General features: G+C 41.4%; 2 protein-coding genes across 2 annotated transcripts in view; one reads left to right on the top strand and one right to left on the bottom strand.

Annotated features, from left to right (window-relative positions):
• LOC134654676 (uncharacterized) overlaps positions 1-13,017 on the top strand; it is a 262,505-nt gene that overhangs the window by 212,503 nt on the left and 36,985 nt on the right. The window lies entirely within an intron of this gene.
• Positions 5,137-9,400, bottom strand: LOC134654652 (host cell factor 1). The gene has a single exon (XM_063510122.1). It carries the CDS (start codon positions 9,239-9,241, stop codon positions 6,752-6,754), a length of 2,490 nt encoding a protein of 829 aa, XP_063366192.1. The 5' UTR covers positions 9,242-9,400; the 3' UTR covers positions 5,137-6,751.

Below are 13,017 nucleotides of genomic sequence, written 5' to 3'. Positions count from 1 at the left end.
GGCATTTTTTTTACAAGCGTAACTTCTCATTCTACGAAGAAATCGCCTCTCCTTGCCTCAAAATGTATTTCGATCGGAAAGTGTCTCCGTTCAGAGTGACAAGAAATGTGGGGCATACGCGGGCCTCTAGACGAGCGGAGCGGAAAGAAGCGGATACGGGAGAAGCGGAGGGCCTACCGCGAAAAACGAAGATCTGTCTCTCTAAATCTCTCTATCGCACGAATGAGGAAGAGCGATAGAGACAGATAACCCAATTTCCATTATCACTACATAGTATAAAACAAAGTCGCTTCCCGCTGTCTGTCTGTCCCTACGTATGCTTAGATCTTTAAAACTACGCAACGGATTTTGATGCGGTTTTTTTAATAGATAGAGTGATTCAAGAGGAAGGTTTATGTATAATTTGTTAACCCGTGCGAAGCCGAGGCGGGTCGCTATTAGTTAATAAATAAAGTAATAACTGGTTTTGGTCAATGTTGTGATACTATCTTAATCGCTCATGCTTATTTGTGCGCGCGAAATGCACTACATTCACTGCAAGACTCAAGGGTCGTATCTAAACGAACATATTGTAAAGTCAGAACATCGCTCCTAGAATCACCCGCGGCCTCTTTGGCTACCTATCGCGTGTGTCGGCCTCCAGGGGCCTGCCCCGGACGAGTCCTAATTGCGCCTACAGCTGCCCATGGACGTGCCGACGTGTACCCACCCACTTGTCACACGCCACGGAGAATACCTACGCGTTTCGATATTTAAATACTTTTATTAAAATATGTCTTCGCCAGTGTCAAAAGTGTGCTCGTAGAGTATGACGCAGTTCGGAAGTTGCTTTTAGTAAAGTGATAGCTGGACTTTACAAATATAACCACGATGGATTGTTGGTTAAAGAATGGTCAAACGCGTTATAAGGTGATTTCTTCATTAGCTGCTGCACACTTCAACGTTAGTTTAGATACTTACAAAAACAAACGCAAATAATGCAACATATCGTTTGTCGTTTGGCAAGAGTCGCTTGTCACTGGAGTCTAGGCCGAGTGAATCATACTTTGTTTTTCTTATGTTAGTATTATCACCCTAAAAAGAGGGAGGAGTATCCTCTAGCCATGCAATTTAGATTTCTCAAAATAAAGATTCAAAACAGAAAGGAACGCGAGACCTTGTTACAGGTTTCTGGGCGGCTGGCGGGTTGGTATACGAGTAAGTAAATAAAATTTGAACTAAGCTTGTTCACTTACCTGTACTAATAATGGCATTGTTTTTAACGCTTTGATCTCGGACTGTCTAGAACACAAAATGACTAGTGTAATATTTTGCCTATATCTCTTTTAGTCTACATCGCAAACGGTCTAGAACACAAAATGATCACATATAGGTTAGGTTCGTTAAGTATCTTCAAATGGCCGAAGGCCAAACCGCACAGAAATAAAAGCCCCGCGGCAGCGGGGCTCCGTCGACATCGCTAACGTAAAGATAAACCGACGAAATGTAGGTAAATAAAGGTCTAAATAATTGTAGTCATTTTGTGTTCTAGACCGTTTGCGATGTAGACTAAAAGGGATATAGGCAAAATATTACACTAGTCATTTTGTGTTCTAGACAGTCCGAGACCAACCCTTTTTAACAAGCTTTTATTAGGTCGACCTGTAAGTATGTAACTATGTAATGGGATCTAAGGTAACTAATTTAACCATCTTCCAAGGATCGTAGCGTCATGAAAATTGGCAGCTGTATGTAGTTCTGATGACAATACAATAATATGGTACTGTCGAACTGATCTGATGATGGAGACAGGAGGTGGCCATAGGAACTCTCGACCTGTATGTAACTAACATGTAATGGAATCTAAGGTAACTAATTTAACCATCTTCCAAGGATCGTAGCGTCATGAAAATTGGCAGCTGTATATATATATGTAGTTCTGATGACAATACAATAATATGGTACTATCGAACTGATCTGATGATGGAGACAGGAGGTGGCGATAGGAACTCCGTGATGAAACAACGCAACCTATTGTGTTAGGGGTTTTTAGAATTGTCTCGATGAGTATTAGTTGTCTGTCGTAAGAAAAGTACAGTCAGCGATAAAAGCTTGTACCAAAAATATTTTTTTTGCCAAAAACTTATACAATGCTATTATCTGCTTTTATTCTCGTAGCCGCCAACCAGTTTACTTACAAAAATAAGTTAGAAGTACATTGCATGTATATTGAATTTTTAACCTTATTCCTTGTTGAATAGGGTTAAAATGGTCTAAAAAGATGATATCATATTCAATTTTTTGTAAAGTCATATCCACCTTAGCCACGACAGGGAAGTAGTCTAGTGCAAAATGCAAAAAAAAGTTATGTTCGCCATTATTTAGTTAGTGTATTTTGTAGTCTAATGTTTAAAAAAATAGTCGTTAATCTATACTAAATTACTAATATTTGAAGGCGGTTATAACCTGCTTTTGCTACGAGGTAGTTATCCTAATTTGTGGTTTACCACTCAATAGTATTGTATTGTTGAGAGACTGTTTGAGTAAACTAGCTCAGTTCAAAAGATTTACACTATACCTACAGTCTAGTTATAAGTTTTGTACTGTGGATTAGTAATAATAAATAAATAAATAGGTAGTACCGTCCTCTTATTCCATTCTACTGTCAGATAAAACTTGTTTGCCAGATAACTAGGTACTTAGCACTGCTGCTACCTACATGCAAAGACAGTACATACTACCTATTCACATCATCGCCTGCCATAGTAGCACGGTCGCATTTTTATCGTTTATCACCATGCCTGTCACGTTCTAACAAGTATGTAAGTGCGAAAGTGACGGGCATAGTGATAGTCGATAAAAATGGAACCGTGCTGAGCCCGCTGGTGGGGTAAAAAATTACCAGAGAGGAGTTGCAAGTGCGTTGTCGGCCTTCGATGGGAGTAGGATGTTCTTAAAGATTTAAAAGTCGTTTCGGACATGCCCTATACCCGGACCAAAAGTTTAAAAGACAAGTCAAGGCCAGAACTGAATTACTCAAACAATAGTTTGCTTAATAAGAAAAGAATGTTGGTTGCAGCGAGTGCCGATTATGAGTTACGAGTGAAAGATAATAGAATAGCGTAGCGAGGCATTCTAATTAAAATGTTGCTAAACGTACCGAAATAAAAATACCTTTCTCCTACCCACAACAACGAAATTAAGGCACGAGATGCAAAGAACTTTGGTATTGATTGTGTTCACCTAAGGAACCATATAACAAATTAGAAATAAGGGAAAAGGCATAGTCAAAATGTTTTATTACGGGAATCAAGCTTAGGTAGTTCCCATAGCAAAATATAACACAACTGGTTCATGCAAATTAGGCACCTATTATGAAACCTAGGTATACGTTATAATATCTACAGCGGCAAATACTAGCCTATCCACTTGTAAAATGGTGCAGTCCATTAGGGCCCATTAGGTAGAACAAAGCTCGCTGGAACTCGATTCCAAGAAACAGGAGAAAAACCTTTTACTCTATGCAGTGCCGCTGCGTGTTCGCGCATAATGATTAGAATAACATTACTAATTGTACGAGAATTCTTATAGCAGTTTTAACTTTAAGTGAAAATGTAAGAAAAAATATTCATAGATATTCCGTACGAATGTTTTCTATGTGAGGCAAGAAGCGCCATCTAGGCCGTACTTGTTGAAACACGAGTATGAGAATGTAGCGTCAAGTCGTCAACGTTACATGAGCGCATTACCTTTGAAAGTTTCGTAATAGTTCCGAAACTTGCAACAAGATGGCGCTGTACTATAAACGATGACATCCATCATACATTATTCCCTTACTTTACTCTTTGCACTATCCAATTAGATATGTATAGTTTGTCAAGCCAATTCCGTCAGAATAAAGAGCGGCAAATTTAAAAAAAATGTATATGTGACGTCCCACGGTAAAGGTACCTTATGGCCGTTGGCGCTTACGCTATTATTAACGCCGCTCCGCCGCCGCGCGCTATTATTATTGCGGCGCTATGCGACGTAAGCGCCAAGTGCCATAAGGTACCTTTTGCCGTGGAACGTCACATATGTCTGTGTATGTAAGATAAAAAACCTAGTAAACTGCTGTTGGTAAAAAAAATATCTTCTCTTATGGCTCGTCCTATACTTGGTCAACCAGATCTTGACAGTAGAAAAAGGCGGCAAATTTGAAAAATGTAGGCGCGAAGGGATATCGCCCCATAGAAAATTTGAATTCCGTGCCTATTTTTACTGACAAGATTTGGTTGACCAGCTATATTTTTGCAGCTTACCCCATTAAAATATTAGAGCTCATTAAAGCGTATAATATACGTATAATAATTGATGAAAATATTTAAAGCTAGCTGAGATACAATTTGAATGTTTAGGTTTAGGCAATCAAAAGTGAGTTAAATGCTACTACATAACAAATGGTAACAGGAACAGTAAAATGTACACCCCGAAACCGAACAATAAAAGAACTTTATCCAACTCGCCAGAAATCACACCAACCTCTGACAACATAGGGAGCACGGGAAGGACAACCACTCAGCAAATTTCGAAAAAGAACAAATATGATATAACGCTTCCTGCATGATAGCACGTCCAACAAAGATCAATAGCAACCAACAGCATCCCCATCTCTCTCAACACAACAGAATGACAAGCAAGAACCCTCTATATCTCCCAGTACGGGTGGTCGCCGCGGGAGTATTAGACTAAAACCCTCCGTCGAGACAGAAGTATACAAAAAATACAAAATTTAAAATTATTAGATAAGGCACACGATGGAGGAGGCCTGTGTCCACAAATGGACATCTCAATAAATATTTCAGAACTAAATAAATACAATACATAATTAATTCATTATTAAACTACTTATAAAATTAATTTATAAAAATGCATGTAACAATCGAAATTCAGTACTTATATTTATAGCTGTATAAATATTATGAATACTAAATTTATTTAGAGAAAAAAAAACCATGGCATGTTTTGTAAGTTAAATATGTAAATATTTATTGAAATAAATGGCTCTACTACTACATAACAAATGAATAATTACAATAATATTAAGTATATACTAGCGCCATCTGTGTTTTAATCATTTTACATAGGTCATTGAATGTTGCGAAATAATAAACACAATTTTATCCAAATCGTTTATTCAAGCAAATGAACATAATGTGAACAAACTATAACATTAAATTTACCTACTTAATGATATTTACATTCCGTACCTCGCTTTACCTTACCGATAATGATTATTCTATACGTATACCTAACTTATAGTAAATAAACAATACATACGTATAAAAATGCAGAATACATCATATCACGAGAACATATTCAAATATTTAAGACAACAAGAAAATTTGTAAAATAGCAACGCGGTGTGAGTTGCGTGCAGTAGGTCTCAAGTTCAGTCCACTACTCTATTATGCGAGTATTTATAGATCACCCAAAGGCGGCATCATCTGTGCGATGACTGACGACATATTTTTTATACCGAAATTGAAAGCGACTGTACGTAGCCATGACAATTGCGCAACCGACCACTGGCAGTGGAATACCTCTCTGTAAACATACCTTATCGACCGCCACACACCTACTATTTACAATATAATTACAGTGAAATAGAAAATCTAAATAAATAATTTGACATACATCCTTGTGAGCAAACCCTAATAAAATCTTAAGATTTTTCACAATAATACTCTGCATTTTTATGTCGGATATCTCTTACAGAACAATTATTGATAATGTTTATCAATAAAATTGTCATTATGAAATTATATTGGAAGTGCCTTCGCAACTGATCGGTCTACCTACCGGTGGTAGTTGAACGAAACCCATCTCAAGTGTTGGTTCAGAAATCAAGTCAATATCTATAAAATAGCCTCAGGGTCTCACAGGTAATCAGAGGACCACATACCTACCAACACCAGAGCAATGCCAAAGTAACACGTCTTGTCATATAAAACTTAAATAGTAGTGCATATTATGTCGTGATTTGAATAAAACTAAGAAACAAGTCCTGACTCATGTTCATAGTGGCTGCGGGAGCCCACTTGGTAGGCTCCGGAGGGCAGCCACTAGAAACATTCTCTGGAACATAAATATTCAAATTATAACTAGCATCCTAAACACCGTCTCATTCAAAGGTTTTAAAATCATTACAAGAACTTAAATAATTTCAGCATTACGAGGAAGACAGAACATTCAATTTGTCCTTTCAGTTTAGATTAGCAAACCAGACAATGCTAGTTGATTTACAGAGATGTACTTGTCAATACATGATTATTGTAAAAAAATATTAATATGTATAATAGAAATATAAACTAATAATAAGTTAAGAGACAATTGTACACAATTCTTGCCCGTTTCAATGCATGTGGCAAGATTCGAATTGCTCAGTAGGCACTTTCACATAAGTAAAATCAAGTCACAATGTAAGCAACTCTGCAGAATCACACATAGAAAAACAGCGTGCGCTGCCACATACAGGAATACATCATGGTAGAAGACAGATCAACATTAATCAGTTAAAACATGAGCGGATATCAGGACATTACAATAATACGTTTATATTAAAAGTTTATTAAAATATTTTAGTAAAAACTCTATGAGGACACTTTCTACACAGACCCATATAACATACAAAAAAAACTCAAACTATATTATGATTTTAAAATATACTATAGTTCGACCGACTCACTAATAGTGTTTCACAGACATTTACAAGTTAGATTAATCACTCGTGCTACTGCGGCGGGGCCGGCGGCGCGCCCTGACTGGCCGACTTGGTGATGACGATGGTCTGTTTGCCGCCCACTCCCGCCTTGCCTAGCTGGAGCATATTAGAGGGCAGGGTGATGATCTTGTTGCCACCTACAGTGTTAGCAGACACTAATTTTACAATCGTGGCGCCCGGGGCGATGCCCGCACTGGACGCCGCGCCCGCGGGCGCCGAGGGTCGGTTTTGCATCATAGCTACCTTCGGCATCGTCGCTACAGTCATGCCTGTCGAGGTCTTCACTAAAGTCACATATTGCGGGGCCGAGGCTTGCGCGCCGCCGCCAGGTGTCTTCTTTATAATGACGGGGATGCCCGCGTTGCCGCCGGCGGAGCGCATCACCGCGCCGCTCGCCGCGGCCGCCGCCGCCGTCGTCGCCGTGACTGTCTGCTCGCCAGACTTGGCCGTGACGATCTTGTACACTGGCGCCTTGACTTGGCCTTGAAGCGGCGAGCCGGCGAGCTGTAACGTTCCGCCACTGCTTATGACGGGTAAGCCAGCGCCGCCGAGTTTAACGGGTAAGCCGCCGGCGACTTTGTGTATTCCCGCGCCCGCTTGCACTGGCATGCCGCCCGCAGTTTTTACTAAGACGTTACTTGTGCCGATTTTGACGTTGCCGGGGCCTAGTTTGAGTACGCCGCCGGCCTTTTGCACGCCGCCCGTCGTCAGTTTGCCTTGCATGCCCTGGATGCCGGCAGCTCCCAGCTTGAGGGGAACCTGTCCGCCAGCTAGTTTGACGGCGCTCCCGGCTCCTAGTTTAACAGGAACGCCGGCCGCTCCGCCCGCCTTGACTTGTACGAAGCGTGGAGTTCCGCCCGCAGCCGAGCCGAGCACGAGCTGCGCCGGAGCCGTGCTGACGCGCGCCGTGGTCGCGGCGCCCGGCGTGCTCGATGCGCTCACTATACGCGTCACGCCCTGCGGCGTCACAGCCGCAACCTTGATCTGCGACGAGCCGGCCGGAGACTTCACTACTGTCTTGCCGTGGTATGTCGCTTGTTTGAGCGCGGGCGTTCCGGGAGATATCTTGACCGCGGCCTGAGCGGGAACCTTTATAGTGCCGGGCATGATCTTCTGTGGCGTCGTGACAGGCGAGGCTGCGGGGGAGGCGGCGGCGGCGACGGGCGCGGCGCGCGCGGGCATCTCCATGGGCGAGGGCGGCAGGCCGATGGATGTGGGCGAGGTGAGACCGAAGGCTTTAGCCGCGTCGGGCTGCGCGGACGGCGAGGCGGGCGGCGGCGCGGCCACCGGTTCCGCGGCGGCCGGGAACCTCGCCGGCGCCACCTTGCCACATTTCTGCACCTGTAAAAGGTAGGTGGTGACCGTGTTCATGGCCGGCCAGCACAGCTCCAGCGACGTCGTGCCCGCGCGGACCAGTGCGACCCGACCCGCTTGAGGAGGCACTCCCACTTCCAAATACCATAGATCCTTGCAGCAAATCTGGTTATTCCATGTTTTTCTATATCCATCTCGCCCTGACCATATGTATAGTCTTGTCTGTATAGCGACTGCACTGTGGCCGGCTCTCGCTCTCGGAACACAATCCTCAAACTTGTCCAGAGCTATGTTGTCCCATGTCATATTCTCTAAATTTAGTGATGCAAGAGTGTTAGTGCATTTCCATTCCTTCTCGTGGGTGGCTAGCTTGGATTCGTCGGGTACCAGCGGCACCCAGCCACCATATACATACATATGGTGGCCAACTACAGTGGCTGTGTGCAGGGAGCGTGGCAGGGGAGCCGGTCCCCCCACTTCAGGTCGGGACCATGACATGCTGTCTACATCTAAAACCCACAAATCGCCAAGACGGGATCCGCTCATGCCTCCGTATATGATAAGTGAAGATTTGCCACTGTGCCTATCTGTATATGAAACTCCACTGTGAGACTCGCGCGGTGGAGGGGACTGTCCGTAGGTGAGCGGGATGTCCCACACCGTCATCGAGGAGTTGGGATACAGCTCGAGGGTGTACAAATCGTTGAGGTACCTCGGGATGTTGTTCTTCGGGTCGTCGCTCTCGTTGGCCAACCCACCGAACAGGTACACCTTGCCGTTGAGCAGAGTGAAGCTGTGCCCGAGGCGAGGACACGGCGGCAGGCCCTGTTTCGGCGGCAGCGGCTTCAGACGTTTCCATTCCCACCGGGAAGCTTGCAGTTCATACAGGTCGTTAGAATACTTGCCGTACTCCACCATGCCGCCGAAAACCAGCAAACGCGTTCCGTCGACTACGAAGCCGTATGCGGCGCATCCCGGAGGCACCTCCCCCTTGGTGACGGGCACGAACCATTGGTTTGTAGTGGTGTTGAAGACGTGAAGCTCGTGAACGATACCTTCGTTACCCCCGCCGAAAACTATCATCAAATCTTTGATGGCGACAGCGCGGTGACCATGGCGAGGTCGGGGCTGGGGGCCGGTGGGATTGCACACTTTTTGCCACTTAAGTACGGCGTTTTCCTTCATTTTTACTATACATTTGTCACTAAAAGCTTTATACCGTATGTATCGCTCGGGATGCGTATCTATAGCATAGACAATGAGAAACGTCGTAAATAAGCTTCGAAGAAAATATTCAGGCCAGTAGAAGCTACGTACAACAATCCCATTCGTCTTTCTCTTTCGCACTTGTAGAGCGTGCCTATGAGTAAAAAATAAACACCTTACGCAGCTTCGAGCGTATAACAAAAATGGCGTTAGCAACAGCGCTGCCAATTTGACAAAAAGAGAAAGAGCGGCGTCGGACGTCAAGAATTTGTTTATGGTTCAATATAGTTTTAAAATATTTGTTGTTCAGCCAAACATAATGATTTTTATCGACCTATAAATACAATTTGTATAAATAAGGCACACTAGAAATATTTTTTAGCTTACTAAGTTTATTAAAATTCTATTCTAGGGTGAATGGCTGTATTTTATTATATTTTAAACAAGATGTAATGTTTTTACCATTTAACAGTGGAACCGAGGCGGTTATTGAGCGGGCTAAATCTTTAAGGTCACGGTGGCGGTGCACCGCACTCCGCACTCATAATTGAGAGCGAGAAAGTGACATCTGTTTCTCGCTCTCGCTTATGGGTGCGGCACACTAAGGTCGCGGTGCGGTGCGATAGTGTGTTACGACTTTTAAAATAATTGTTCTTAGCTGGTGGCGAAATTCCATTTTCATTTTCTCAATAGCACAGTATAATAAAGAGTACTAGCGTAGTATGGACGCTCCCTGACTCCCGTTGAAAGTGCCGCCGGGCGGAGTGCCGCACACCCGCTGAGTGAGACCCGCTCTCGGTTACCTCACAGTTACCCTACAATGGCTTATCTCACTCACACAAGCATGGTACGCGTTCACCTACATGAGCCTAGGCTGTGTGCGTAGGAACGCGTTTGTTTCATACATTTGATCGCCAGTGTCCGAGGTGTGTCAATAGGGAATATTACGCGAAAGTCTGCGTAGGGGGCGCCACTACCACAACAAGTAAACAATCTAAGGGTCTACCGAGAACGAGAGAGTCGACATTTTGTTATCTAACCTCTCTATAGTCTCTATCACTCTTGCATATTGGAGCGACAAAGAGGCAGATAGCTGAGTTTCGATTTCGCGTTTCCCGGTAGGCCCTTTGTAAACAAATCACCTTGATGTATCAATGTCATATTTGATTGTCTGTGAAAACATGTCAAAAAACAGTTATTTCATTTCTTGCACTCTGACGGCAAAACATTGCAGTACTACTTACATGAAATCACATGTAACCATTATAATGTTCATACAAGCAGCAATATAAATTTTAACTTCTAGTCAAGTCAAAATATACTTTTTCTACTCCAGCACTTAAATGTGTCAATTAAATGACTGACAGTGATATCTAAAGCAATGTCATTTGAATGCTTTGTCTATAGGCTCATAAGATGACTGCTAGCAGTCATCTTATGAGTATAATACAACTGCTTTATTTTTTTTAAAGATACAAGTTCCGATCATCTTGATTGAAAGAGGTATGTTTTCATTTACAATAATAACTCTTTTTTTTTTTAATAATAACTCAATTTTTTTTAATAATAACTCTTTTTTTTTAATAATAACTCTTTTTTTTAAATAATAACTCTTTTTTTTTAATAATAACTCTTTTTTTTTTTTTTTTGCTGCAGCTGTCATAGAAAAAGTAATGTATGCAACAGCTCATAATTGGTTCTTAAAATTCTCGGGTCTTTTTTTACAAAACTCGACTACGTCTCGTTTTGTAACTTCGACCCTTGAATTTTAAGAACCCTTATTATATCACTGTTGCATAAACTACTATTATTCATGTAGGCCTAGCAACAAGCACTTATGAACTTCTTTCCTCAACATGGGACTTTTTCTAATAATAATTGTTCATTAATGTTGAATGCCGCGTACAGACCAAACCAATAAACGCGAAAGAAGAATATCAAACTACTCTTTGGGGTAAGCCCATGAAAGGTCTATGTAAAGGCAAGATCCTTGCTCTAGCTAGGCTATCAAAATCACTGCCAATTTAGCTTGACCTAACTCTAATAAGATTATACAACGATGAATGAACTAATTATTTACAACCGCTTCGAAACCGCCTCAGTCATAAACAAAGTAATAAATTTGAACGCATCACACATTATTGCTGAATGTTGGTACTACACCGGTTTAAATGGCGGGCCCGGCAAGTATAAAATTCAGGTATAAACGCACAGCTTTCTTTTTTCTTTTCTATGGTATTCTTTTTATAACTCTCATGTAATACATAAGATATTTTACAGAGTACATATTCTACATTTGAATTGCATTTTACTATGTAAGTGACATCAGGATTGGCCAGTAAATTAAATACCTATTACGTAAGATATTCTGATATTACCTATGAAATTAAGTTTTGAGTTAATCGTTGTTATTTTACGCAGGGTTGGGCAAAATACTGGCTTCCACGTATTTGAAATACAAATTACAAAATACATTTTTAAAAGTATTTGAAATACAAAATACAAACTACTTTGGTGACGGGTATTTGAAATACAAAATACAAATTACAGTGTTTAAAATAATGTATTTCAATTACAAAATATACATTTATTTATTTTTTTGTTTAGCATTTAGTTTTAACGTTAACGAATATCCTTTCATATAAACTTATAGGGTCATTGCGCTAGTTTTCGTCCAGCTCTAGTTTACGTCCACTTGACGAAATTTGAATATATACCTACATTCCTGCACAAATTTGGACTGATTTCAATCCTTATGTCTAAGGCGTCTAAGCAATATATCTGTCTACATATAACAATGATATTTCGCAAAAACGAAGCGCTGGTGACCTAGCGGTAAGAGCGTGCGACTTGCAATCCGGAGGTCGCGAGTTCGAACCCCGGCTCGAACCAATGAGTTTTTCGGAACTATGTACGAAATATCATTTGATATTTACCAGTCGCTTTTCGGTGAAGGAAAACATCGTGAGGAAACCGGACTAATTCCAATTACGGCCCTAGTTTACCCTCTGGGTTGGAAGGTCAGATGGCAGTCGCTATCGTAAAAACTAGTGCCAACGCCAATTACTGGGATTAGTTTCCAAGCGGACCCCAGGCTCCCATGAGCCGTGGCAAAATGCCGGGGCAACGCGAGGAAGATGAAGATTTCGCAAAAAGTAGTAAATTACAATTTACAAATGAAATATATATTTGATAATCCGTCAAGTCGTCGAAAACTAGTGCATGGACGGAAACTACTGCAATGACCCTATCCCCTAGATTTAAACGAAAAGTTCCACGCAGAAGTTGACCTAATATAGATCCAGTATCCAGCCAATGAAAATTGTATCTCGGCTGGATCGGAGGTTCGCGGTCGGCTCACAGCTTGTGCGAGAGATTAGACATTTTAGGATTATAGAATTTAATAAAATGTATTTATAGAAATGTATTTTGAAGCTTGAAGTATTTGAAATACAAAATACTAAATACATGTGAGTGCAGTATTTGAAATACCAAATTCAAAATACTTTTGAGGTAGTATTTGAAATACAAATACAAAATACTAATTTGTATTTCAAATACGTATTTCAAATACATGTAATTGAAATACTGCCCAACCCTGATTTTACGTTTTCTTACACCTTTATTATTATTTCATTTTAGACAGGCAGCTGATGCTGGTGCGTCTAAATCATAGTTCACTTAGCACGATTTCACTGTTTTGATAGTTTGTCGAGTCTATTTTTAAATTGATTCACACTTGTAGAGTTCACAAC

The sequence above is a fragment of the Cydia amplana genome, chromosome 15, assembly GCF_948474715.1.
Source record: "Cydia amplana chromosome 15, ilCydAmpl1.1, whole genome shotgun sequence".
In the NCBI taxonomy this organism is placed as follows: Eukaryota; Metazoa; Arthropoda; class Insecta; order Lepidoptera; family Tortricidae; genus Cydia; species Cydia amplana.
This window is presented reverse-complemented; position numbering and strand designations above follow the sequence as displayed.